Here is a 27025-nt window from a genome sequence, read left to right on the forward strand (position 1 = left end):
GACTTCTGAATTCATCAAACTGGCAGTCATGGACAATGGAGGTTCATTGAAACCAGAGCACTCAAAAAACTACATCAACCCCCAACCACAATTGCGGAATAAATAGAGGATATTATATAAGTGTTCATGTCATACTATGTTTACGACACGAGTGTTTTAATTCCGGTTTTTAGAATTTATGCATGAGTGTCATAAACATAGTGTGACATAAACACAAATATAATGTTCTATTTATTACCGAAATCTAAGAAACATTATTATAAGAAATCTACACACAGAGACAATTTTAGTGTTTACCTATAAGAACAGCTGCGGAACCACAATTTGTTGAATGACGTGAACAATCTTCAGCTATGATCTAGCTTCTCGCTCATTTCGACCTCGCGTCACAATTACAATCGGATGACGGAAACAATACACTGTTGTCTCGTGACGTGATATGACCCTGGGGCACATCTGGTTTTTATGAACCCCTATATGTTTGCCCTTGTAGGTAATAATATACAATAACTAACATGTCATAACTTTATTGTATTCATGCCACATAAATACAAGTACAATTACAATAATATTTGTACAAAAATACGAAGATAAAGGTGCATAAAAACAGCACCTACACCTCAGAATCTCCTCAAGTCTTTCAAATCAGTTCATGTACATATTATTACATAAATCTGTGAGTACCATAGGAGCAAGTTACTTTGGCCCTTAAAAATGAAAGTCAATTGCAAGAATTCCAGTCAGTATCGATAAACATAAATCCGGAAATGTCAACAAACTAGTGAATGGTTTTAATAAGCGCCTCTGTCAATTTCCATGTGCCCAGGACACTTATCATGGCAAATACGGTTATGAAAATGTGCACAAACATGCAAGATATGTTTTAAAATGACTTTCAACTCCCTCATTTCATTATGTCTTACGACCTGTGAAGATGCGGGGTAGAATAGGTCTTCAGCAACCCATGCTTGCCATAAAAGGCAACTAACGGGATCGGGTGGTCTGGCTCGCTGACTTGGTTGATGCATGTCCCAATTGTGTGGATCGATGCTCATGATGTCAATCACTGGATTGTCTGGTTCAGACTAATTATTTACAGTCCGCCGTCATATAGCTGGAATATTGCTGAGTGCAGCGTCAAACAACAAACAAACAAACAAACATTATGTCTTACATGAAACTCTAAACAAATTATGGATATTCTTTAAGATATTTGAACAATTAAAATTAAACAACTATCTTATACTGATCGCTTGATGAAAACAATGTCCACAATACAATTCTTTCCAATCATAATCTGAACAGTAAAGCCATACAGATGCAGGAAAGGACCCCTGAGGATATCTTACACAATAAACAAGGAATGGTCTGATTATATTTGAGCCACCATAATAGTGCAGACACTCTTACTTCAATGCAACATACATGCTTGATAAAGGTACTAGCATCTGTATCGAAACGTACATTCTTGATAAAGGTGCAGGCATCTGTATCGAAACATACTTGTTTGATAAAGGTACTAGCATCTGTATCGAAACGTACATTCTTGATAAAGGTGCAGGCATTTGTATCGAAACATATTTGTTTGATAAAGGTACTAGCATCTGTATCGAAACATACTTGTTTGATAAAGGTGCAGGCATCTGTATCGAAGCGTACATGCTTGATAAAGGTACTAGCATCTCTATCGAAACGTACATGTTTGATAAAGGTGCAGGCATCTGTATCGAAACATACTTGCTTGATAAAGGTACTAGCATCTGTATCGAAACATACATGTTTGATAAAGGTACCAGCATCTGTATCGAAACGTACATGTTTGATAAAGGTACTAGCATCTCTATCGAAACGTACATGTTTGATAAAGGTGCAGGCATCTGTATCGAAACATACTTGCTTGATAAAGGTACTAGCATCTGTATCGAAACATACTTGTTTGATAAAGGTACTAGCATCTGTATCGAAACGTACTTGCTTGATAAAGGTACTAGCATCTGTATCGAAACATACTTGCTTGATAAAGGTACTAGCATCTGTATCGAAACATACATGTTTGATAAAGGTACTAGCATCTGTATCGAAACGTACTTGTTTGATAAAGGTGCAGGCATCTGTATCGAAACGTACATGCTTGATAAAGGCACTAGCATCTGTATCGAAACATACATGTTTGATAAAGGTACTAGCATCTGTATCGAAACGTACTTGCTTGATAAAGGTGCAGGCATCTGTATCGAAACGTACATGCTTGATAAAGGCACTAGCATCTGTATCGAAACATACATGTTTGATAAAGGTACTAGCATCTGTATCAAAACGTACTTGCTTGATAAAGGTGCAGGCATCTGTATCGAAACATACATGTTTGATAAAGGTACTAGCATCTGTATCGAAACGTACTTGCTTGATAAAGGTGCAGGCATCTGTATCGAAACGTACATGCTTGATAAAGGCACTAGCATCTGTATCGAAACATACATGTTTGATAAAGGTACTAGCATCTGTATCAAAACGTACTTGCTTGATAAAGGAGCAGGCATCTGTATCGAAACGTACATGCTTGATAAAGGTACTAGCATCTGTATCGAAACGTACATGTTTGATAAAGGTGCAGGCATCTGTATCGAAACGTACATGCTTGATAAAGGCACTAGCATCTGTATCGAAACATACATGTTTGATAAAGGTACTAGCATCTGTATCAAAACGTACTTGCTTGATAAAGGAGCAGGCATCTGTATCGAAACGTACATGCTTGATAAAGGCACTAGCATCTGTATCGAAACATACATGTTTGATAAAGGTACTAGCATCTGTATCGAAACGTACTTGCTTGATAAAGGTGCAGGCATCTGTATCGAAACGTACATGCTTGATAGAGGCACTAGCATCTGTATCGAAACATACTTGTTTGATAAAGGTGCAGGCATCTGTATCGAAACATACTTGCTTGATAAAGGTGCAGGCATCTATATCAAAAACACTTGCTTGATAAAGGTACTAGCATCTGTATCAAAACATCACATTGAAAGAATATTGGAGTTGTAATCAACTGTATCTTCATCAATACTGCAGCATCTAAAATGTCACTTACAGAACACACTGAAGTTATGGCACTTTCACATTCTACAGTCTGCTAAGGCTGCAGTGGCTATGCACAAGTTAACAGGCAGTCGTAGAAAGTTTGATTCAAGTCCCCAAAACACAGCTCTCTCTGCTTTGTCAAGATTTAGGTTCCATACCAATGTGGCAGCTAATATTTACTCTAATTACACAAAAACAAATTCTGCTTCTCACAGCACACTCATTACGACAAGGGGCAGTCGGATAGCCTGGTGGTTAAAGCATTCGCTCGTCACGCTGAAGACACGGCTTCGATTCCCGACATGGGTACAATGTGTGAAGCGCATTTCTGGTGTCCCCTGCCGTGATATTGCTGGAATTTTGCTAAAAGCGGCGTAAAAACCATACTCACTCATTCAATACGACTAGAGATATGCTGGAATTCCGGAGTACCACATCTGTAATTATTAATTATTTTAACAATGTGACAATGTAGATATGCCAGCGATTTCATGTGAACGTTAATTTTCTGCTGGTTGTAACCAACATTAGTTGGGGTTCTCTATCTGTGGTGACAATGGGAATTGACAAGTATGAGGGTTAATTGATACATTCGGAGCCCCACAGGAAATGCATAATGGTGATCTTGTGTTGTGGACATTACATGATGTCATATGGGTGTGTCCACAAACACGTTCGTCAATACATCAAATTGATTTGTTGTGACAAGTCAGTAAAGGGTCCCAGACCTTTGGAAAACAGACCAACGTGAAGAATGTGCAGGAGAGCTATAGCTGTTAATTCTTGATACAAAATTGTTACCCGTATAAAGTTTATATGATAATATATAGTAAAGTGAGTGAGTATGGTTTTACACTGCTTTTAGCAATATTCCAGCAATATCACGGTAGGGTACACCAGAAAGGGCTTCACACGTACATTGTACCCATGTCGGGAATCGAATCCGGGTTTTCGGCGACACATAGTTAAGCAGTCAGGGCTTTTGAAATGGTTTGTTGTAAATCTTAGTATTAATATATGGATTTTCTTTATCAGAGACTGAGAAAAAGAAAATGCAGAACATACTTCAATCTCATTAAAATCAGATCTTAGTTTTCGCAACCAAAGATCTGAGGACATCCCATTACGGGTCACGTCAGAACGACCTTTCGCGAATTTTGACCGACCAATGAAATGACTGACAAGAAATCAACATTAGCCAATCAGAAGGCAGCTTTCTCGAGCTGGCGACTACGCTTCGAAACATATTTTGATGTATTCTCGATTAAAAAAATTAAAACTAATAAGAAGAACATTCTGGAATGGCAATAGATGTCCTAGATTGTATGGATATAATCATAAAACCTGTAACTGTCGTTCGGAATACCCTCTGTTAAATATTTCGTGGTTGCATGATTAGAAAACACATGCCGACTGTCACTTTCAGGATCTGGTGAGGGACGCTCTGATTGGTTGGATGAAAGGTCGTTCTGACGTGACCTGTAATGGGATGTCCTAAGATCTTTGTTTAGCGATATATATAGCTATGAATAGTAGCTTTTGTCAACCTGTCAAGAACTCTCATCAACGGACATCCATGATTATGTGATCGGTCCTATGAAGATCCGGGTTACAATTGGTTTTCGTCATCCCATGCTTGTAAGAGGCAACTATATAACAGGATTGGGTGACCAGGCTCGCTGACTTGGTTTGATGCATGTTTTATTCCCATTGAATAGATCGATGCTCATGATGCACTGGATTGTCTGGTCCAGAATTAATTATTTAAAGACTGCCATCATATAGCTTGAATATTCCTGAGTGTGGCGTTAAACAAAAACAAACAAAAATTATGTGATGGAACAGCTCTTTGTGTCACCATGACAGATATGTATTCTATCCCCAGAAGGGCAGTTTGTCTATCAGCTTCTTGAATGTAGAATCCCCCTTCTTTACTGTGATGGTGCATTTGCTGTTGATGGAGTGGTCGGATGGAGGCCGAGCCAAGGTCCATTCCTTCAATTTGGGATGATCTTGCAACTGTGAAGAATAACATAATCAGCATGGCCATTCAGATGAGGACTTATCTAACCACAAAGCACAACTAATTTGACAGATCCATACAAGCTGCAGATAACTTTACATATTATAACAGTGTGGTGTAAGTTTGAGGTATAGTCGTTCTTTATTACTGATGATGGCAAAGCTTGATCGCCTTACACACAATCTGTCACCACAATAGTTCACATGCATATCGCTGGGGAAACTGATGTTGGAAGACATCATATAGATAAATTATGAAGGAAGGGACATTGTGGTACCCGGTATGTACCTGAGCGTGTTTCTGTATCGTAAATCAGATCGTATTAGGACTTAAACTTGCATTTTAAAAACTTGTGATTTTAAAAAGAAAAGGTCAAGAATAAAAGGTAACAGGAAGAGAGAAATACAAAGCGTAGTATCTTTTCATCTTTTCATCCTAGGCTATAGCTATGCACGATTGCACTACTTTTGCATTGATTATTAAGTTCAACTTAATGAATGAGTAGAGTTTTATGCCGCTTTTAGCAATATTCCAGCAATATCACGGCGGGGACACCAGAAATGGGCTTCACACATTGTATCCATGTCGGAAATTGAACCTGGGTCTTTTTTTTTTACTTTTACAAACTTAACCCCTGTTGTGGTCAGCTTGGCACAACACAAGTTTTAGATTGATCTGTCAAGCAACTCTGGAGAAAACATGAATATTACAAAAAATGTGTACAACACTAGACAATAGGTGACTCCAAACACTTTGTGTCTAAGTGACAAACAGCAATATTTCAGATTAATGTCAGCTGATCTGATGCGTTCAGAAAACAATATCTGGTGTGCTCAACACATTGCTGAATAATGTCTGGTGATCTTACTTTCCATCAGAATATATATAAGGAAAACAAATTCGAGTGAGTGAGAGTATGGTTTTACACCGCTTTCAGCAATATTCCAGCAATATCATGGTGGGGGACACCAGAAATGGGCTTCACACATTGTACCCATGTCGGGAATCGAACCCGGGTCTTCGGTGTGACAAGCGAATGCTTTAACCACTAGGCTACCCGACCACCCCTCCTATCAAACAAGGCCAGAGCTCCTCCAGACTAGAGGTTTAGGCAAAATATGTAGATCATGGTAGAAAACATCTGGTCCCTCTGTATTTTCACTCATCTCAGACTAACTGACTACAGGCCATATGTAACCCTATATAAGGCATAATTGTTCCACTAATAATCAGTGAGAAATAGACACGAACTGGCGATACAACTGGTATCACAGTACACCACATCAAATTGTAAGAAATGATGAAATCACTTCATATATTTATGTATTGATAGCTCAAAAAGTTTAACAAAGAAAACCACAAAAACAAAACAGGTTTAAATGAAGGGATGGTTATTAAATTTAACAGTTAGTTCTCAGCATCCTCAGCTACCATGTCCTTGTGTTCTGACATGCTGATAAGTGCCACTACTTCTGCCGTTACGGGAAGTAACTCAATTACCGTAAGGGCGCTCTCAAAATTAGAAATAGGGGACTCTTATTAGAACATTATTTTGTTGAAAAACAACAGAGTTGGAAGACCGTAAATTACATGGTTCATGCTGTCAGCCTGAAATGTTTATGTTCGACAGATATATTTTTCCAGAATTTAGTTTCCCATAATTAAGGATACACATAATATATGTATTATACACAAATAAATAAGTCTTGTGTACATTGATCAATCGGAAGGGGTGCTAATTGGGATTGTTCACTAGCCAATATATTAGCAAATATCGCCGTGAGCGCTTATTAGAGCTGGGCTCTTATTATGTCAAATACGGTAGTTCCTGTTCTATTTATGGCGTATCATGATCTCACAAACTGGAGATTCAAGTATCGTGTGTACCTAAGTATTGATGATATCATAGGTATCGGAGAATCGTTAAGCCATATTGAAAAAGCATGGAAAGGTCAGTGAGTGAGTGAGTTTGGTTTTACGCCGCTTTTAGCAATATTCCAGCAATATCACGGCGGGGGACACCAAAAATGGGCTTCACACATTGTACCCATGTCGGGATTCGAACCCGGGTCTTCGGCGTGATGAGCGAACGTTTTAACCACTAGGCTACCCAACCACCCCTTGGAAAGGTCAGACTGCGTTACCTTTTGTTGTACATCCTGCATCTGGAGCACCTGTCCTACAGATGTACCTCGCTCCACCTGTCTCCTGTACACCCGCCTGTCTTTGAACTGAATCTCAACCTCCACTTTCTCCACCACCTCATCCTCCCCTGCACAGAGAGAGAGAGAGTACATATAGAGGTGCTCATTCCATTTTGATAAAAACACAGGACTCATTCACCATCATAGCTTCATTTTGAGTCTCATTCAAATGACCTGACCTGACCATACAAACAGCCGTCCAATCAAATTACACTGTTCTCTCATGAATGCAACAACAGAGCTACAGATAAGCAGCGTATTTGTGCAAAACCCAATTACTATCAACTAACTTGCGTACAGAAATGCATGCATTAAATGGAAAACTAAAATGTATAAAAACAGCATGCACAAATACCCAATGAAGCTTTTTCAGCATGCGTACAATAGAACTAATTTACTTTCCAAGTCAAGCATATAGTTAGAACCCTTATATACATCTAAAACATGATTACAGGGTTTTTTTAAATCTCAAAATGTTAGGAAAGATGAGTGAAAAAATATTGGTTACCCAATGAAAAATGTAATAACCCAATTAAAATAGAAACCTTCGAGTAAAAACTATATTGCTCCAAAAGTTATCTGGAGCTCTGCATCAAGCAGGGTTACCACCTGTGTCTGACGAGACATGATCTTTTCTTGCTGTCACAAATAGCAATTTGATTGTATTGTTGATGAGGAGTTCCCTCCCCGTCTTTCATTGACAACAGTGTTCTGATTTGTATAAATATATCCAGGGTTTGGAAGGCTGCAATTATAAATGTAGCACCAAGGCCGTAGTTAACTTTTTTTTACAAGGGGGGCAAATAAGATTAATCATTTCTTATTCAAGTTAACTTTCTCAAGGAAAAATGTTTTCTATAAAAAATCCAGGGGGGGCAACTGCCTACGGCACTGAGCACAATGAGCAGAAGAGCGATTTTGATTGGTTTCTTGATTTCAAATTCATGAGTGAGCAAATTCTTTGCTAAGCTTGTGATTCGAGATATGGAGATGGGGCTATTAGTGCTGGGACGAGTCTACTACCCGGGTACCCGACCCCCTATAGGTCGCAGGAGTTGGGTACAAAATGTCCCATTAGGAATTGTTTAACTGCAGCCCTGGCAGAGACGTATTTAACTATCAGATCATGCATACACTGAACTTGACTGAAGCTTTATCTTTACTCAAACACATACAAGTAAAAAGAAATGTGTGCATCATCAGAAAGAAATGCAATCATCAGCTACTTGAAGTGCAACCACTGAGCTACAGTGAGTTTTTGTCATTAAACAATATATTACATGACTAACCACAGGTCTGGGTAGTACTGTGGATACCCAGGTCCTACTGAGGACCCACCCGACTCGAGTACCGGGTACATGAGTTACACATCCCAGCCCTAGAGGCTCTGGTGGTGAACTGGTCTAGGGTATTTATCAGAATAGAATGGAGATCAGGATAATGAAAGATGACAGGTTCTATGTCGGACCAGGCAAACCAAGCAAACATAAATCCAATGTACCAGTTAAAACCAATGTACCAGTTACTCAGTGAGTGAGGGAATATTGCTCTACGAGGCAGTCAGCTTGTATGTAATTGACTCTGGGCCAGGTTAACCAATGGGTGGAGCAATGATCCACAGCATCAGGGCACAAGGTCACACAATCAGACAAATGACACAGTGTAAAGCATCCTCAATAGTCACCTCATTGTTTTAAGTCCTGTTAAGATCCAATCTCATTGAAATCAGACCTAAGTTCTTGCTGTCGCTAAACAAAGATCTGAGGACATCCCATTACGGGTCACATCAGAACGACCTTCCGCGAACTTTGACTGACCACTGAAACGACTAACAAGAAGACAACATCAGCCAATTAGATAGCAGCTTCTCGAGCTTTACGGCACTTGTTTCAGCCTGGCGACTTCCATTTCAGACTACGCTTGGAAGATATGTTGACACAGTTCTCGATTAAAATTTTGAAAACTGAACAAACGAACATTCCGGAATGTCTAATATATGGTTGAGATTGATTTTAGCGGTTGCATGATTAGAAAAGACATTCCGACTGTCACTTCCATGATCTGGTAAGTGACGCTTTGATTGGTCTAATGAAAGGTTGTTCTGACGTGACCCGTAATGGGATGTCCTCAGATCTTTGTTTTGCGATAGCAAGAACTAAGATCTGATTTTAAAGAGAATGGTTAAGATCCAGGTTAGAATTGGTCTTTAGTGACACATGCTTGTCGTAAAGAGGCGACTAACCAGGGTTAGAAACTAACAGTTTTGTCCACTAGTCCTTATAATGATATCACATAGCAAAACCCTTAAAATGGACCAATTTCTACTCGTCCTTAGGATACCTTTACTATTGGTCAGTTTGGTAAGGACTATAGGACTAGTGCCAATTTCTAACGCTGCTAACAGGATAGGGTGGTCAGACTCGCTTGATGCATGCCATCATATCCCAAATTGCATAGATCGATGTTCATGATGCCAATCACTGGATTGTCTGGTCCAGACTCAATTATTTAAAGGCTGCAGTCATATACCTGGAATACTGCTAAATGCGGCATTAAAGAACAAACAAAAACTGTTTAGGACAAGCATTGCGTACTTGAGTTCTATTCAATTACAGAACAACAACACTGACTAACCAACGAATAATAGGTGAGCTGAAATGGGGTTTCACGATGCATCCAAAATTATTGCACTTATATAGCAATGCGCATGCACATACATGTGTGTGTGGCTACTTGTACTTGTCCGGACTAAAGCTGATTCTATAGTGCTAGCCCACTGAGATACCATGCCGCAGTTTAACATGAATACCCCACTCAGGCACAGTGTACTGACTCTGAGCCTCCAAGTCCTTGTTTTAGCCCTTTAATGTCGAGCACCAGACAGGCAAATAACAAGTACCATATTTTAATGTTTCTTGATATGACCCCTCCGGGGATCGAATCCTGGAGTTTCCGCTCTCCAGGCAGACACTCTACCACTAGACCACAGAGGCGGCCCTGAATCAATAATAGCAAATAATAGCAAATAATAGTTCCACTGATGATTGAAATACCACACATCTCATCATCTAATTATTCATGATATGGGGAAAATAAAAATACCATTGAGTATCTTTAAGGCCTGCTCAGCTTTGCAGATGTCTCTGTCACCTTGGTGCTTCTGGGTCAGGAAGGTCAAGGTCATAAAGAGTAACGTCCCCTCTACTGTTTCAGTGAGTTTGTTGGTGTCTAGCAGGTTTAAAATAGTATGGCCATTAGAACGGATCTGAAACAAAAAACAATACATCTGATATCCTATTTCAAAGTCACAGAAACAGAAATGGCATATCAAAGTTATCTACTGTCCAATAAGAGCTATAGTGAGTGAGTGAGTATGGTTAAGCAATATTCCAGCAATACCACGGCTGGGGACACCAGAAATGGGCTTCACACATTGTACCCATGTCGGGAATCGAACCCGGGTCTACAGCTTGATGAGCTAACACTTTAACCACTGGGCTACCCGATCACCCCCAATAAGAGCTATACCATAGTAATATATTTGATGAAATTAATCATGACCAATCTAGCTGACTATCAAACTAGGTTATATCACCTATCTTCAGATTGTATTTGATCGAAATAAATCAATATTTGTTCAAGTTATCATTCTTAAACCATTTTATAGTTGTGTTAATGAAGGCAATGTTTCATCTTTGTCCACATCGATCAGTTCTAATTTGGTTCTATTTCTTTCAAAAGAATTGTGTTCACACATAACCTGACTTCTATTTGCATTAGCTACAAGTCCATCAATTTTGCAGACAGTGCTGATTTATGGTATTCAGCTTCTTTATTCTCTCATCAATGCAATATTCTGATACAGGTACTGGTACCTGAGGCTAAAAAAATAATAGTCTTGGTTCTCAGGCACCGCCCGCATCATCATAAAGTTTGCTGCATGTTTTGTTTTTATTTCCAATTAAAAAAAATATATAACAAGTATTTGTCACAAAGTGACGAAATGTATATACACCATAGTACCAAATATGAAGACAATCCAGCGATTAGTTCTTGAGATATTGCGGCAACACCGTTTTCCAACTCCAAAAGCAGATTTGCCTGCTGTGACCTTGAAAATGGGGTCAAGGTCACAAAACCGACTGGTGTCTGCGGTGTCTGTATATACACCATAGTTCTAAATATGAAGACAATCCAGTGTTTAGTTCTTGAGATATCGCGGCAACAAACAGGTGGGACGTACAGACAGACGTACGGACGTACATACGGACGGTCGTGAATACTATTTCCCAACAATAAATAAATCCTTAAATATTCAAGTCCAACAGTAGTCAAATACTGTATTCCAGTATTTTACTCATCAAGGAATACATTTATGTTTGCAGGCCCTTTCCCAGGTTGATGGTACACAAGTGTTTGTTTGGTTACAAAACTGTTTAATTGGTTACTTAGTCGTTTGAACAAAACAATAGAAAAAAATGACCCAATCTCATTAAAATCAGATCTTAGTTCTCGCTACCGCTAAACAATGATCAGAGCATAGCTTACCACATCATGAAAGTCACAGTCAGAATGTGATTTCTAATCTTGCAACCTTGATAGTTACGGGCTTAACGACTGAATCCATACAATCTAGACCATCTATTAGCCATTCCAGAATGTTTTTTTGTTCAGGTTTAAATTTTTTTATCAGGAATTTGTCAAAATATATTTCGAAGCATAGTTGTCAATTTGAAAATAGTGCCATAAAGCATGAGAAAGCTGCCTTCTGATTGGCTAATGTGGACTTCTTGTTAGTCATTTCATAGGTCAGTCAAAGTTTGCGCAAGGTCTGTCTGACGTGACCTGCAATGGGATGTCCTCAGATCTTTGTTTAGCGGTAGCAAGAGCTAAGATCTGGTTTTAATGAGATTGAAAAAGACCCTGCCCTTCCTCACTATATCTTAAAAAAAAATTGCCTGAGAACCATTTCTTTTATTTTCTTAGCCTATTTGATAAACATACTAGTGCCTGTAACGCACATTGAACAATACAGAACTTGAAATCAGTATGTCAAACCTGTCTTCATTGATACTATAGCTTCTAAATGCCACACTCATTCGCTAGTTTAGGGGATTACACCTAAAACGTAAACAATATCTCTCAAACTATCAAAGTGTGAGTATAGACAGAAATACAATCCTTCCAAGGGTAATTGTTTAAGATGAGTTGCTCACAGTGGTTTTAGGAACTAATATATACATACATGATTCATGATTTGCCTCAATACACTGCTGCAAGAACATCTCTTGTTGGGTGGACATTTTTGACACTGTTTCTTATAATATTTAACTTGATTTGACCAGGGCCTCTTGCCAGTCAGCAGACAAATGGCCACACATGCCGTCGCCCATAGGTCCATAGTTACCAACAAGGGAGAGAACTTCTCCTCTTTTTTTATTGCTTCCCACCAAGGAGGCAGAAACTGAGATGTGTAACCTGGAAGAGATAAATTTCTTAAAATCACCCAAAATAAAAATATAATTGAGATCAGATGTTTTTATATTTGTATTTGTGCAATAACCAGTGTGGGTAAATCCCAGTAAGTTAATCTTTGGTAACAGAGGACATCTACTCTGAGCATCTTCATGAGGCAAGGGCATTAACAAACTATTAAAATCCAGTTTCCACCCTTGCCGAACTAGGTTGGAATTTCTAGGCTCAATCCAGGCACCACCAGTGGCTATTACTAGTCCCTCCTGTTGACCAATCAGATTCCATCTCTCATATCACTTGCATTTTCTTCAAACAAATGGCGGTGCCCAGTCAAGACGATCTGATCAATAATCAAGATCTGGAGTGTAATAAAACTAGCCTAGTTCAGCAAGGCTGGAAACTGGACTTTTATAGTCAGTTAATGCCCTTGCCTCGGGAAGATGACTTTAAGGGAATTTGTAATATTTGAGATCCTGTTTGAAATAAAGATAGTTTTAAAGTATTCTGTTTAGAAGGCAGGATACTATTATCTGCAGAAATGATTGTGGATAGTTGAGGACATCTGTTGAAAATTTGAAGATGTTATAGAGTGATGTTAGCCAAAATACTGGATTTATGGCAGTGATGTAATCGAGGCATGGTATTCGTCATCTTCCCGAGGCAAGAGGGTAAACTGACTATAAAAGTCCAGTTCCCACCCTTGCCGAACTAGGCTGGTATTATGGAGTTACCTTTTGTCTGAACTAACGAGTCTATGCATAGTCCAATCAAAAATCGCACCCCGAAATCAAAATCCGGTGCGTAAACTGTTGTGCAGATTTCGTTCGATTGCAGGATTTGCACAGCATTTGCACCGCCAACTCGATGTCATCAGATATTTTCCAAATCTTTTCATGTTTTTAATCAAGGTGCTCACGTGATTTGATGCATTTCGCCATGTAAGACCCGTTTTATCACAATATAGATCGTGATTATTGATCAGATCATCCTGACTGAGTGCCACCATTTTGTGTAAAGTGATACGAGAGGTGGAATCTGATTGGTCCATAGGAGAGGCTTAAAAGGGACATAATTGGTAATAGCCACTGGTGGAGCAACGATCTAGCCCAGTAATTCCAGCCTAGTTCAGCAAGGGTGGAAACTGGACTTTTAAAGTCAGTTAACTCCCTTGCCTTGGGAAGATGGGCATTCGTAGGAATTGACTACTTTTTGTGTTGCCAGTGGTGTATAAGAAGAAATGCCAAATACACATGTAACATAACAACAGTTTTGTTCATCTTCTACGCAAATATCTCTGTAAAGGGTTAATCATGGTCCATATCAAGAATGTTTCCTCTTACCTTTAAACTGGGGTGGAGATTCCTGAGTTCTGACAAACTCAAAGTCAATCAGGCAAAGAGATGTCAGATCTTTTGGTATTCGGAGGCAGATATTTTCAGCTGGTAAAAGATAAGAAGGAGATTTAAGTTCTAAATGAAGTTATTTTGAAGATGTTGTGACAGTACTATGTATTACATCAACTAGGGAATAACTTGTAAACTTGGAACATATCTATGTCGCATTAAGTTTCTGATGCTTAGTTTGTAAGCCCACAGCTGTTGAGAAGTGACCATGACAAGTAAAGCCTCAGACTTAAGGAATGTTATATTTGGGACAAAACTTACTTAGTAAAGACTTTGAAAGTACAGATTCTCGTACTTTTTGGGATTGAGTCCAGTCAAGGATTCGAACAAACACTGCCATCATGAGGCATCTAATCACCAGCACACAAAGTCAGCAATTTAACCCACTCACTTCGAAACCTATGATTGTAGGTTTGAATCTTGGGTCTCTCTGATAATGTTTCTAGGTTTGTCAGCAACATACCCGTGCTTGTGGGTTTCACCGAAGTAGAAAACGTCCGAGACCTGCCTCAGTTTTGGCTTTCCTCCCACATTAAGCTGACACGCCGTGATAATGTTAAAAGCGGCGTTAAACCCAACTCACTCCCTCACTCCTGGAGCATCATCAAAAGCTTCAGTACTCACGCTTGATGTCGCCATGAACGAGCCCCCTGCTATGAATGTAAGACAGACTTTGTAGCAGTTGACGAAGAGCTTGTGCAGCTTCACTGACAGAATAATGTGCGTTGTGTTCCAAATGCCCACCTACAACAGGAAACCTACCATCTACATCAGAACATACATCAGAATCAAAAATGATCATATAAAATTAGTGCATTGGCTGGACATCTGAAGGGTATGCAATCAATGAATGGAACATCACTAGCTCTGTTCTATAGCTATTTGGTTAACCATCTGGTTGCCATGACTATACTTGTCTGTGTGTCTGCAGGGAGGCTGCAAACTCATACCTATGTACTGTTCATTTTGACTATCTGACATCCACTGGCCACAAAAGCATAGCCCCTATTTATGTCTTCATAACTTTCTACTAATGTCTGATGCTGCTTGTTACCGGCCTATAGATAATATCCTGGACACTTTTAACTCTCTAATCACCAATTATGTTGATATTGGACATATTTTGGCAAACGTTACAGAGCTCTAGCTAAGCTTTTGGTGTTGTGGGTATTTTTACCCATGAATTTTAAAATCATTGGGTATCAGTAATTCTATCTGGGTATTCAAATTTCTGTTACCCACTAGTTTTTACACATGTGGGTATTTAGTTAAATATTTAAAAACACTATTCATCTAGTCCCTGCAAACTGGTGTCGTGTGGGTTCGAGAGCTTTATAGGACTCAAAAGTACCACGATACTTCTACAGGAAAGTGTGATGGCAAATGATCATGATGTAACTGTCATCGTGGAGTTTGGCAAGGTTGACGGAATGCCTGTTTATAATTTCAAAATAAGTTGCTGATTTGCTAAACGAGCTCTGCGTAATTAACCTGCAAACACGAAGGGGCCAAGTTCACTGCCTCAGCTGCTTTGTCGAAAGCTATTAAGTGTGGCAGTAAACACTGGCCCTCATGATAGCTTTGACTGTTTTCAAAGGTAAATCGTTTGGGAACAAGGGGACATTTGCAATCTGATAGAGCTTGTAAATGCCAGCACAAAATCAGCATCAGACGAGCAGAATGTTAAGGTGTGAATCATCGCTATATATCAGCAAACAGTGGATGTGGGACACTAAAACTGGAGCAATACACAGCTGAGAATTTGCAGCTGCCTTTAGGGGTGAACATTTAGTAGCCATATGAACAAGTATCAGTTTACCAAGCTAGTCCCCATGTTCATGTCACTTCTTTGTGTGAAGGACCAGAGTCAGAATGTCTTGCAATCTTCCTGGACAACGGTAACAAATAAATAACACATTGCTATGCTATTAAAGAGAGATAGACAACTTTGAAAAACATTCTACCATGAATGTTCAGGGTACCCTGACGTGAAGACAAAATATACACAGGACTCAAGATAATGTTTTGAGACCTGTAGCATTAACTTACCGTTTTCGACATAATAAGCGCTCTCAAAATTAGAAATAGGGGGCTCTTATTAGAATATTATTTTGGTAAAAAAAACAGAGTTGAAAGATAAATTTCGAGGTTTATGCTGACAGCCTGAAATGTTTATTTACGACAGATATATTTTTCCACTAATTAAGGGTGCATATAAAACACATGTGTGTATTATACGGGAATAAATAAGTCTTTTGTACATTGGTATATCGGAAGGGATGCTTATTGGGATTGTTCACTAGCCAATATACTAGCAATTATCGCCGTGGGCGTTTATTAGAGCAGGGGGCTTATTACGTCAAATAGGGCATGTATTCATTTATATTGGGTATTGACAGTTTTCTTTGTGCATGGGTATTTTTTAGGTTTTTCCTCCCTTGGGACAAGTCTTAGACCAATGAATGGACCTTTAAAAACATAATTCTGCCCAAAATGTTGTTTCCTGTGACTCCAAATTTGTGTCTAAGTTACTATTAAGGGTGACTTAGACATGTTAGAGCTATTCACCGCAGGAGATTGTATGTTACCTCGATGCTTCAGCAAAACAATCTGTAAAGAACTACAGGAACACAACTTGAGTGAGTGAGTGAGTTGGATTTAACTCCGCTTTTAACTGTATTCCAGTTATATCGCGGCGTGTCAGCTTAATGTGGGAGGAAAGCCCGAAGTAATGCAGGTCCCACTTTACCACTTCGGTGAAACCGACGAGCACGAGTATGGTGCTCTTAAACCAAGAAACATAATCGGGGCAAACCGGGATTCGAACCCACAATCATAGGTTTCTGGTGTGCCCAAGGGACGCAACTCTGCACAGCGAATCGCGGTGCCTTAGACGACTGGGCCAGCCCGTTCCCCTGTACGCAACTTGAAAGGGCTATATTGCATGATTACAAAGTTTTGCTATATCTTTATCATGATTTTTGGATGCAAGGAACTCAAAATTATTTGGGTAAATGGCGATTTGTTTCACATTGTGCAAAAATGCAGCTTTTCTGGAGTCTTGTCTATTAATATTACTGTATTCGTCGTAATAAGCGCCCAGGGCTCTCTCAAAATTAGAAATAGGGGGCTCTTATTAGAATATTACATTGGTGGAAAAAACAGAGTTGAAAGATAAATTTCGTGTTTTATGCTGACAGTCTGAAATGTTTATATACGACAGATACATTTTTCCAGAATTTAATTTCCCATAATTAAGGGTGCATATAACACACGAGTGCGTATTATACACGAATAAATAAGTCCTGTGTACATTGATAAATCGGAAGGGGTGCTAATTGGGTTTGTTCACTTGCCAATACATAAGCAAATATCGCCATGGGCGCTTATTAGAGTGAGGCGCTTATTAAGTCGAATACGGTAATTGAAATACCCGGACTATTCACCAACCTTCACAATATTCCATGAATACATGGATTTCCTCCTGGAGGACAATGAGTCCATAGATGTCCATTATGTGAGGACTGTCATGGTGCAATAAAGGAACTAATACAGATTTCTTCTGACCTTCAAACTTGACACGTTTCTGCTGAAATCCAAGAGAAATACTGTTATCATGGCTATCATTCTGTAGGACGTCAAAACACCTGATGATAATAGTTAGGGGACAATGACACAGAAGGCTGTGATATATATATATATATATATATATATATATATATATATATATATTGTTCACCTGGGACATATGGTACAAGTCAAAAAAGGGAATTGCATCAGATATCACTTTAATGTCACTGATGCATCAAATTTGGAAATGTCATTGTATCTGTCTTCGCATCTTATTTTAGCCACAAATACTTTGTTAACCATTTCTTTTTTTAATTTTCTTTCTACAAGCACCGATTTTGATCTAAATTCAACTGTTACAGGCATGGACGGTTTCCCTGTGTCCTCCTTTGCGTTCACTGCCCTGGAATCACATTCACTATAACTATTATTAGTTTCAAAGTTACCATGGTTAAAGTCATTATTGTTTTCACGCACAACTCATCAGCCTGATGTCAAGTAAAGCAGAATGGTTTTTGCATGTCAGAAGTTCGTAAACTTAATGTATTGCACAAAGTATGATAATGAGGCCTACTGAATCCTCGCACTTCTGCAAAATTAAAATAAGGCCGCCAATGTTACAATTCAGTTGCAGATGTCACCATTCAGTAACTAATCAGAGGGCTGTATACTGGTAAAATATTGTAATACACATCGTTTGTGAAGCATACCGCAGAATATTGCAGAGCTACAGATTAGCTGCGTATTTGCGTAAAATACCCCCAAAAATATTCAAAACCCAATAACTTTCAATTAACCTGCGTACAGAAACGCAGGCATTAAATAAAAAACTCAAAGGTAAAAAAACAGCACTCATAAATACCCAATGAAGCTTTTTCAGCATGCGTACAAAGGAGCTAATTTCCGAAACACAATTACGAGCTATTAATTTACTTTCCGAGTCAAGCCTATATATTTAGAACAGTTATCATGGTTATGTACATCCAAAACATTATCTCATTTTTTTAAAATCTTAAAATTTCCACCCAAGAGGGATGAATAAATGAGTGAAAATATATTGGTTACCCGATGAAAAGTGTAATAACCCAATTAATACAATGATTAAAATAGAAACCCTAGAATAAAAACTCATTTGATCAAAAAGCTATTTGGAGCTCTGATATCGGAATACCAGTAATACCGCCTAGTCCAAGTATTTTCCTCATATTGGAACTGGTCTGTATGTATCAAAGGCAACATAGTTCATGCTTTGCCTTGACTATTCACTTGACACTTCAAAATATTACTGACACATGACTGACATATTTGCAGTTGATTTGAACAGTTAGAAAATACCAGATACATACCAGTTTCCGTACAAACTTCTGGTGAGACTGACGGTCTTCACATAGACAAACACTGGCTTGCTGTATTCCTTCGAGTATACTGTATTCTTCTTTTTCTCTGTAATACCATTCACCCCTGATATTTACTGGAGTGAGTTTCTGAAAGAGAAAACATTCTTCTTCAACAAGTATCTTGCAATTTTGGCGAGTAAAACAGTGACAGTCTTCTAGTTTGCATTCCTGCTAACCAAGTAGAGTGTTGCTTTGACTTTCCTGTGTGGACAAGATCCATGATTAAATCAATCTCATTTAAAACAGATCTTTGTTCTCGCTATCGCTAAACAAAGATCTGAGGACCTCCACTTACGGGTCACGTCAGACCGACCTTGAGCAAACTTTGACCGACCAATGGAATGACCAATCAGAAGGCAGCTTTCTCATGCTTTATGGCACTAATTTCAAATTGGTGACTACGCTCCAAAACATATTTTGACAAATTCTGGAATGACTAATAGATGGTCTAGATTGTATGGATTCAGATGTTAGACTCGTAACTTTCATTCGGAATACCATGTGTTAAAGTTTTCGACATTTGATGATTAGAAATCACATTCCGACTGTCACTTTCATAATCTGGTAAGCGACGCTCTGATTGGTCGGATGAAAGGTCGTTATGACGTGACCCCTAATGGGATAATGGTATGTCCTCAGATCTTTGTTTAGCGGTAGCGAGAACTAAGATCTGATTTTAATGAGATTGTGATTAAATAAACATAATTGTTATATTTCTGGTTATTTCATTAACCTGCAACCCTGTGTTTGGTTCAACCCTTATCCTTCATTTCTCAGTTAAATACACTTGATTCAATAGCAGCCCTGTGTTAGGTGTAGCTATTACACTTACTTCACTAACTAACAGCCCTGTGTAAGGTGTAGCTCTGTACACTTACTTCACTAACTAACATCCCTGTGTAAGGTGTAGCTCTGTACACTTACTTCACTAACTAACAGCCCTGTGTAAGGTGTAGCTATTACACTTACTTCACTAACAGCCCTGTGTTAGGTGTAGCTCTGTACACTTACTTCACTAACTAGCAGCCCTGTGTAAGGTGTAGCTATTACACTTACTTCACTAACAGCCCTGTGTTAGGTGTAGCTCAGTACACTTACTTCACTAACTAACAGCCCTGTGTAAGGTGTGGCTATGTACACTTACTTCACTAACTAACAGCCCTGTGTTAGGTGTAGCTATTACACTTACTTCACTAACAGCCCTGTGTTAGGTGTAGCTCTGAACACTTACTTCACTAACTAGCAGCCCTGTGTAAGGTGTAGCTATTACACTTACTTCACTAACAGCCCTGTGTTAGGTGTAGCTCTGTACACTTACTTCACTAACTAGCAGCCCTGTGTAAGGTGTAGCTATTACACTTACTTCACTAACAGCCCTGTGTTAGGTGTAGCTCTTTACACTAACTTCACTAACTAGCAGCCCTGTGTTAGGTGTAGCTATTACACTTACTTCACTAACTAACAGCCCTGTGTAAGGTGTAGCTATTACACTTACTTCACTAACTAGCAGCCCTGTGTTAGGTGTAGCTATTACACTTACTTCACTAACAGCCCTGTGTTAGGTGTAGCTATTACACTTACTTCACTAACTAGCAGCCCTGTGTTAGGTGTAGCTATTACACTTACTTCACTAACTAGCAGCCCTGTGTAAGGTGTAGCTATTACACTTACTTCACTAACTAGCAGCCCTGTGTTAGGTGTAGCTATTACACTTACTTCACTAACTAGCAGCCCTGTGTAAGGTGTAGCTATTACACTTACTTCACTAACTAACAGCCCTGTGTTAGGTGTAGCTATTACACTTACTTCACTAACAGCCCTGTGTTAGGTGTAGCTATTACACTTACTTCACTAACTAGCAGCCCTGTGTTAGGTGTAGCTATTACACTTACTTCACTAACTAGCAGCCCTGTGTAAGGTGTAGCTATTACACTTACTTCACTAACTAGCAGCCCTGTGTAAGGTGTGGCTATTACACTTACTTCACTAACTAGCAGCCCTGTGTAAGGTGTAGCTATTACACTTACTTCACTAACTAACAGCCCTGTGTAAGGTGTAGCTATTACACTTACTTCACTAACTAACAGCCCTGTGTAAGGTGTAGCTATTACACTTACTTCACTAACAGCCCTGTGTTAGGTGTAGCTATTACACTTACTTCACTAACTAGCAGCCCTGTGTAAGGTGTAGCTATTACACTTACTTCACTAACAGCCCTGTGTTAGGTGTAGCTCTGTACACTTACTTCACTAACTAGCAGCCCTGTGTAAGGTGTGGCTATGTACACTTACTTCACCAACTAGCAGCCCTGTGTAAGGTGTAGCTATTACACTTACTTCACCAACTAGCAGCCCTGTGTAAGGTGTAGCTATTACACTTACTTCACTAACTAGCAGCCCTGTGTAAGGTGTAGCTATTACACTTACTTCACCAACTAACAGCCCTGTGTAAGGTGTAGCTATTACACTTACTTCACTAACTAACAGCCCTGTGTAAGGTGTAGCTATTACACTTACTTCACTAACTAGCAGCCCTGTGTAAGGTGTAGCTATTACACTTACTTCACCAACTAACAGCCCTGTGTAAGGTGTGGCTATGTACACTTACTTCACTAGCAGCCCTGTGTTAGGTGTAGCTCTGTACACTTACTTCACTAACTAGCAGCCCTGTGTTAGGTGTAGCTATTACACTTACTTCACCAACTAGCAGCCCTGTGTTAGGTGTAGCTATTACTCTTACTTCACTAACTAGCAGCCCTGTGTAAGGTGTAGCTATTACACTTACTTCACTAACTAGCAGCCCTGTGTAAGGTGTAGCTATTACACTTACTTCACTAACTAGCAGCCCTGTGTAAGGTGTAGCTATTACACTTACTTCACCAACTAGCAGCCCTGTGTAAGGTGTAGCTATTACACTTACTTCACTAACTAGCAGCCCTGTGTTAGGTGTAGCTATTACACTTACTTCACCAACTAACATCCCTGTGTAAGGTGTAGCTATGTACACTTACTTCACTAACTAGCAGCCCTGTGTAAGGTGTAGCTATTACACTTACTTCACTAACAGCCCTGTGTTAGGTGTAGCTATTACACTTACTTCACTAACTAACATCCCTGTGTAAGGTGTAGCTATGTACACTTACTTCACTAACTAACAGCCCTGTGTAAGGTGTAGCTATTACACTTACTTCACTAACTAGCAGCCCTGTGTTAGGTGTAGCTATTACACTTACTTCACTAACTAGCAGCCCTGTGTAAGGTGTAGCTATTACACTTACTTCACTAACTAGCAGCCCTGTGTTAGGTGTAGCTATTACACTTACTTCACTAACTAACATCCCTGTGTAAGGTGTAGCTATTACACTTACTTCACTAACAGCCCTGTGTTAGGTGTGGCTATTACACTTACTTCACTAACTAGCAGCCCTGTGTAAGGTGTAGCTATTACACTTACTTCACCAACTAGCAGCCCTGTGTTAGGTGTGGCTATTACACTTACTTCACTAACAGCCCTGTGTTAGGTGTGGCTATTACACTTACTTCACTAACTAGCAGCCCTGTGTAAGGTGTGGCTATGTACACTTACTTCACTAACTAACAGCCCTGTGTAAGGTGTGGCTATGTACACTTACTTCACTAACTAGCAGCCCTGTGTAAGGTGTAGCTATTACACTTACTTCACTAACTAGCAGCCCTGTGTAAGGTGTGGCTATGTACACTTACTTCACTAACTAACAGCCCTGTGTTAGGTGTGGCTATGTACACTTACTTCACTAACTAGCAGCCCTGTGTTAGGTGTAGCTCTGTACACTTTCTTTGTAACAAACTCTTCTAAATCCTTCATGGTTCCCGGCTTGACATCATGGAAGACCTTTTGAGGTGGCTGATATAGTGGGATACTATCCTCTTGTAAGTCTGTGCTGAAATGCTCCCTTGGGGCAGTAGAACCTATGGTTAAGTCATCTCCAGGTAGTGTAATCCTCGACAACTCGCGATTCAAGCTGAATCTAGAGACACCGTAGACAAAACTGGGGACAGAGGTGGCAGGTCTGGGGTTTCTGTTAACTCCACGTGGTATCAGTTGTTCACCATCGCCAGAATAGTCACATTTTGAAAAGATTTCATTATTGTTCTCTCCATCATCAATTTTAATTTCAAAACTTTCCCTTTCTTCCTCTCCATCTGACTCTTCCTCTCCATCTGAGTCTTCCAAGAGGTCAAAATTAGGAACACAAGATGAATTCTGCATAATCACAGAATCATCTTGCCCTTTTGATGGGATGGGATCACTGCCACCAGAAAAGATTGGTTTGGTATGTTCTGATAATTCAGAAGTCTGACTAATGACCTCATTTTGTGATCGTTGAAAGTTTACATTCCTGTTGTAAGTATTCGACACACATTTCTGGTTATCACAATTCCCATTTTGTAGTGTACAACTGTCCATTTCTGATACTGAATGCTTGTCGACATTTAGTTTTACATCCATCTGTTCCATTCATCATCAATCCAACAGAATCAGATTTGTGTTCAGTCTGACTTCTTCCAAGACAAGGGAACATATTTTAATCTGGCATAGTTCTCATGGAAACCCATGGAAGAGTCTTGACACTCTTCATCCTTCAAGTCAGGAAAGTGCTGATCTGCACCATCTTTATATTCTTGTGAACACACAGTTGGAGAAATGTCCATTTCTGGAGTATCAGTGATCCATCATTTTACAGAATATCTGAAAAGAAAAACAGACATCATGTCAATAGGGACAGACATCGATCTATACTCTGTGACCAGTCTGTATAAATACTAGGGCTGTGTACTGGCAACAGATTTGTACTGCAATATATTGAATGGACTGTGTAAGATGTGATGATGTGCCGGAGGTACAAGGCTGGCCGCAATGAACTCTGGGTATGGGAGGGACTGGCTTTATACACACTGGCTTCTAATCTAATCAAGCTGGCAAATACTAATTAGTATCTTGTAATTCAGCTGTAAGAAACACTTTCACTCTCCCCCTTAATTTGCCTCTATTAAAAAACATAGCGCTTGGGCTTATGGCTTCACTGTGCGTAGCTCTATTGTTTTGGTTTGAGAAATGAATAGGGCATGTGAAGTCACACTCATAATCTTTCATACAGGAGAGATAACAATGTGATAGAAAAATCACTTAAATGTTTTTGAAACTTGATATTTCTTTTTACCCAATATATACCTGAAAACACAATAAATATTGCAATATGCTTCATTTGAAGTCCTAATCAATACTGATGACACTTAACAACTGAATGGGTCTAGCAGGCTTGTGGTACGTTCAGGATGTGGGTCCTATTGAACTAAAATATATCCACATCTATCATGATAAGGTCTGTTTAATTATAGAGAGTGAGCATTAAGCATTCTTTTGCAATATCAAGACAGTGAACTGCAAAATTGACTTCACACATTGTACTCATATGAAGAATCAACCGTGGTCTTCAGCGTGACAAGTAAACTTTTTAACCACTAAGTTAACTCCACTAAGAATGATCTAATCACGAGGACAATCATGGTTACCCTGAATAAATATAATTATTGAATTAATTCTCCATAACCTACTGGTGAGAAATTTGACAAGCAATGTTTTATGTACGTGTTTAATAATCTCAAACTAATGTAAAATAGCACCAGACAACAGTCAACCAAGTCCTGGTTCTGCATTTTCCTTATCAATCTTATAAGAATTAACGACAATTATCGAATTTCAAATCATGATTAAAAACAAACTTTGAATGCACAACATAACTAACAATTAGTATTCACATGAGTCCAGCATGACGCCTTTGATAGGCATTTAAAAGTTGGAACAACAAGTTTTATGTCTGGAGTGGAGCTTGATAACTACCCAAAAAGTAAATTATTACTCACATTCTTGGAGAGTTATTTCCCTTTTTCAGTTTAATTATCTCCCCTTCTTAGTAGCTAAGGTGGACAACTTCCGCTCAACTGTGTGACAATCTTCCAAACTGTCAGAAGAAGAAACAAAATCAAAATGCAAAACTTGCTACATTCAGCTCCCTTTTAAGGGTGGCACTACCTCCAGAGTGAGGAACCACCTGAATCTAGAACATTTTAAACTACTACAAACAGATATAAATGCATGCTCCTCATTTTGTGTTATGACACACAGGTACAATGTGTGAAGCCCATTCTTCCCTCAATGTGATAATTGGATTATTGCTACAAATTGTAATGCTCACTCACTCACTCACTCACTCACATGTAAATAAGATTTCACAGAAAAATGAAGAAAACATAACATGTTCAAATTATTCAATCAAAGAAATGTGTTCTCCACAAAACTACTTCAAATATACACAATAACACAATAATACACATGTGTTCTTGGCAAAGTCAAACTATATGTTGAAATTGCTCTTTGATTTGTATTTACAATTGTAAAATGTTTATCTCCAACAGCCACTCAAACATTTCAAATTTTGAAGTCATAATTTTAATGCACAATCATGTTTATTCCTTTCAAATAAAAATTGCATTTATTTCTGAAAATGTATTTACATTAATAGCACACTACTAATAACATAGACCGTCAGTGTCAAATAAGTGTCCGTCGCCATGGCTACATTATCACGCCATAAAAGACAGTTGGCTCAATTTGTTAATGATGTTCAAAAAGGTTATTTTGCCTCAAAACATATGGATGGAACTAAACATAGTAGTTAACGATTACCGTATTCGACGTAATAAGCGCCCCGCTCTAATAAGCGCCCACGACGACATTTGCGTATATATTTGCTGGTGAACAATCCCAATTAGCACCCCTTCCGATTGATCAATGTGCACAAGACTTATTTATTCGCATATAATACGCACTCATGTGTTATATGCATCCTTGATTATGGGCCATTAAATTCTGGAAAAATATATCTGTCGTACATAAACACTTCAGGCTGTCAGCATAAACCACAAATTTTATCTTTCAACTTTTTTTCACCAAAATCATATTCTAATAAGAGCCCCCTATATCTAATTTTGAGAGCGCCCTGTGCGCTTATTACATCAAATACGGTACTCTAATTACAAAATGTATACATAAACCATGTCTCACATGACACTGTAGTTATGGACCTGAGGTGTAAACATATGACATAAGCACTTCCTCCCTTTAGGTCCAACAAAATCCCACTCCCAGAAATATTTCTTTTAAATGAACGCTCAGATCCCTACATTGTTCGACTCCTATATCAATTTTTATGGTGGAAATCAACCCAGCTGTAATGAAAAAACCCTAATTGCAAAGAAACAAAATATTCTTGACCAGCTGTTGCCTGGAACTATTTGTCGTACTTATGGAACTGACCCGTGAAGATCCGGGGTAGAATAGAGATCTTCAGCAACCCATGCTTGCCGTGTAAGGCAACTTTGCTTGTCCTAAGACGCGACTAACGGGATCGGGTGGTCAGGCTCGCTGACTTGGTTGATGCATGCCATCGATCCCAGTTGCGATGATCGATGTAATGATGTCGATCACTTGATTACTGGTTCAGACTCGATTATTTACAGACCGCCGTCATACAGCTGGAATATTGCTGAGTGCGGACAAACAATCAAACAAACAAACAAACAGATGGAACTTTGAGTTTGACTTTAAAGTCCGGAAGTTGGAGTAATGTCAAATAGTTGACACATTCATACTTGTCAACATCGCAGAGAATCGTTCAGGTCTAGCGACAAGAGTGTAACAAATCATGATAGGATACAACAACTATGAACTTATTCGATGTGATACATATATTGGGAACTTACAATACCTCCGCATATATTGAGAGCAATTTGTCACTTTTCACGGGGCACTTGATTACAAGCTCCACGC

The 27025-nt window shown here is 39.0% G+C and overlaps 2 protein-coding genes across 2 annotated transcripts; one reads left to right on the top strand and one right to left on the bottom strand.

Annotated features, from left to right (window-relative positions):
* The first annotated feature begins 1425 nt into the window (after nt 1–1425).
* LOC139479327 (uncharacterized) lies at nt 1426–3048 on the top strand. Its single transcript, XM_071262187.1, has one exon. It carries the CDS (start codon nt 1426–1428, stop codon nt 3046–3048), a length of 1623 nt encoding a protein of 540 aa, XP_071118288.1.
* A 419-nt stretch (nt 3049–3467) lies between these two features.
* Nucleotides 3468–27000, bottom strand: LOC139478950 (uncharacterized). The gene is made up of 11 exons (XM_071261668.1): nt 26959–27000; nt 25060–25157; nt 22925–23884; nt 19106–19243; nt 17640–17778; nt 14814–14933; nt 14127–14225; nt 12557–12789; nt 10414–10576; nt 7252–7379; nt 3468–5103 (listed from the first exon to the last, which is right to left on the bottom strand). The coding sequence occupies exons 3-11, from the start codon at nt 23651–23653 to the stop codon at nt 4960–4962; spliced, it is 1893 nt and encodes a 630-aa protein (XP_071117769.1). The 5' UTR covers nt 23654–23884; nt 25060–25157; nt 26959–27000; the 3' UTR covers nt 3468–4959.
* Between the last annotated feature and the right edge of the window lie 25 nt (nt 27001–27025).

Source organism: Haliotis cracherodii, unplaced genomic scaffold (assembly GCF_022045235.1).
Source record: "Haliotis cracherodii isolate W230 unplaced genomic scaffold, xgHalCrac1.p SCAF_4, whole genome shotgun sequence".
NCBI classification, from domain to species: domain Eukaryota; kingdom Metazoa; phylum Mollusca; class Gastropoda; order Lepetellida; family Haliotidae; genus Haliotis; species Haliotis cracherodii.

Coding starts and splice junctions, on each gene's coding strand:
- LOC139478950 (XM_071261668.1), bottom strand. CDS start 23,653: ATGGAACAGATGGATGTAAAACTAAATGTCGACAAGCATTCAGTATCA. Junction 19,244..22,924: donor CAGGGCTGCTAGTTAGTGAA/GTAAGTGTACAT, acceptor TTTCTCTTTCAG/AAACTCACTCCAGTAAATAT. Junction 14,934..17,639: donor ATTCATGGAATATTGTGAAG/GTTGGTGAATAG, acceptor TTCCTGTTGTAG/GTGGGCATTTGGAACACAAC.
- LOC139479327 (XM_071262187.1), top strand. CDS start 1,426: ATGCTTGATAAAGGTACTAGCATCTGTATCGAAACGTACATTCTTGAT.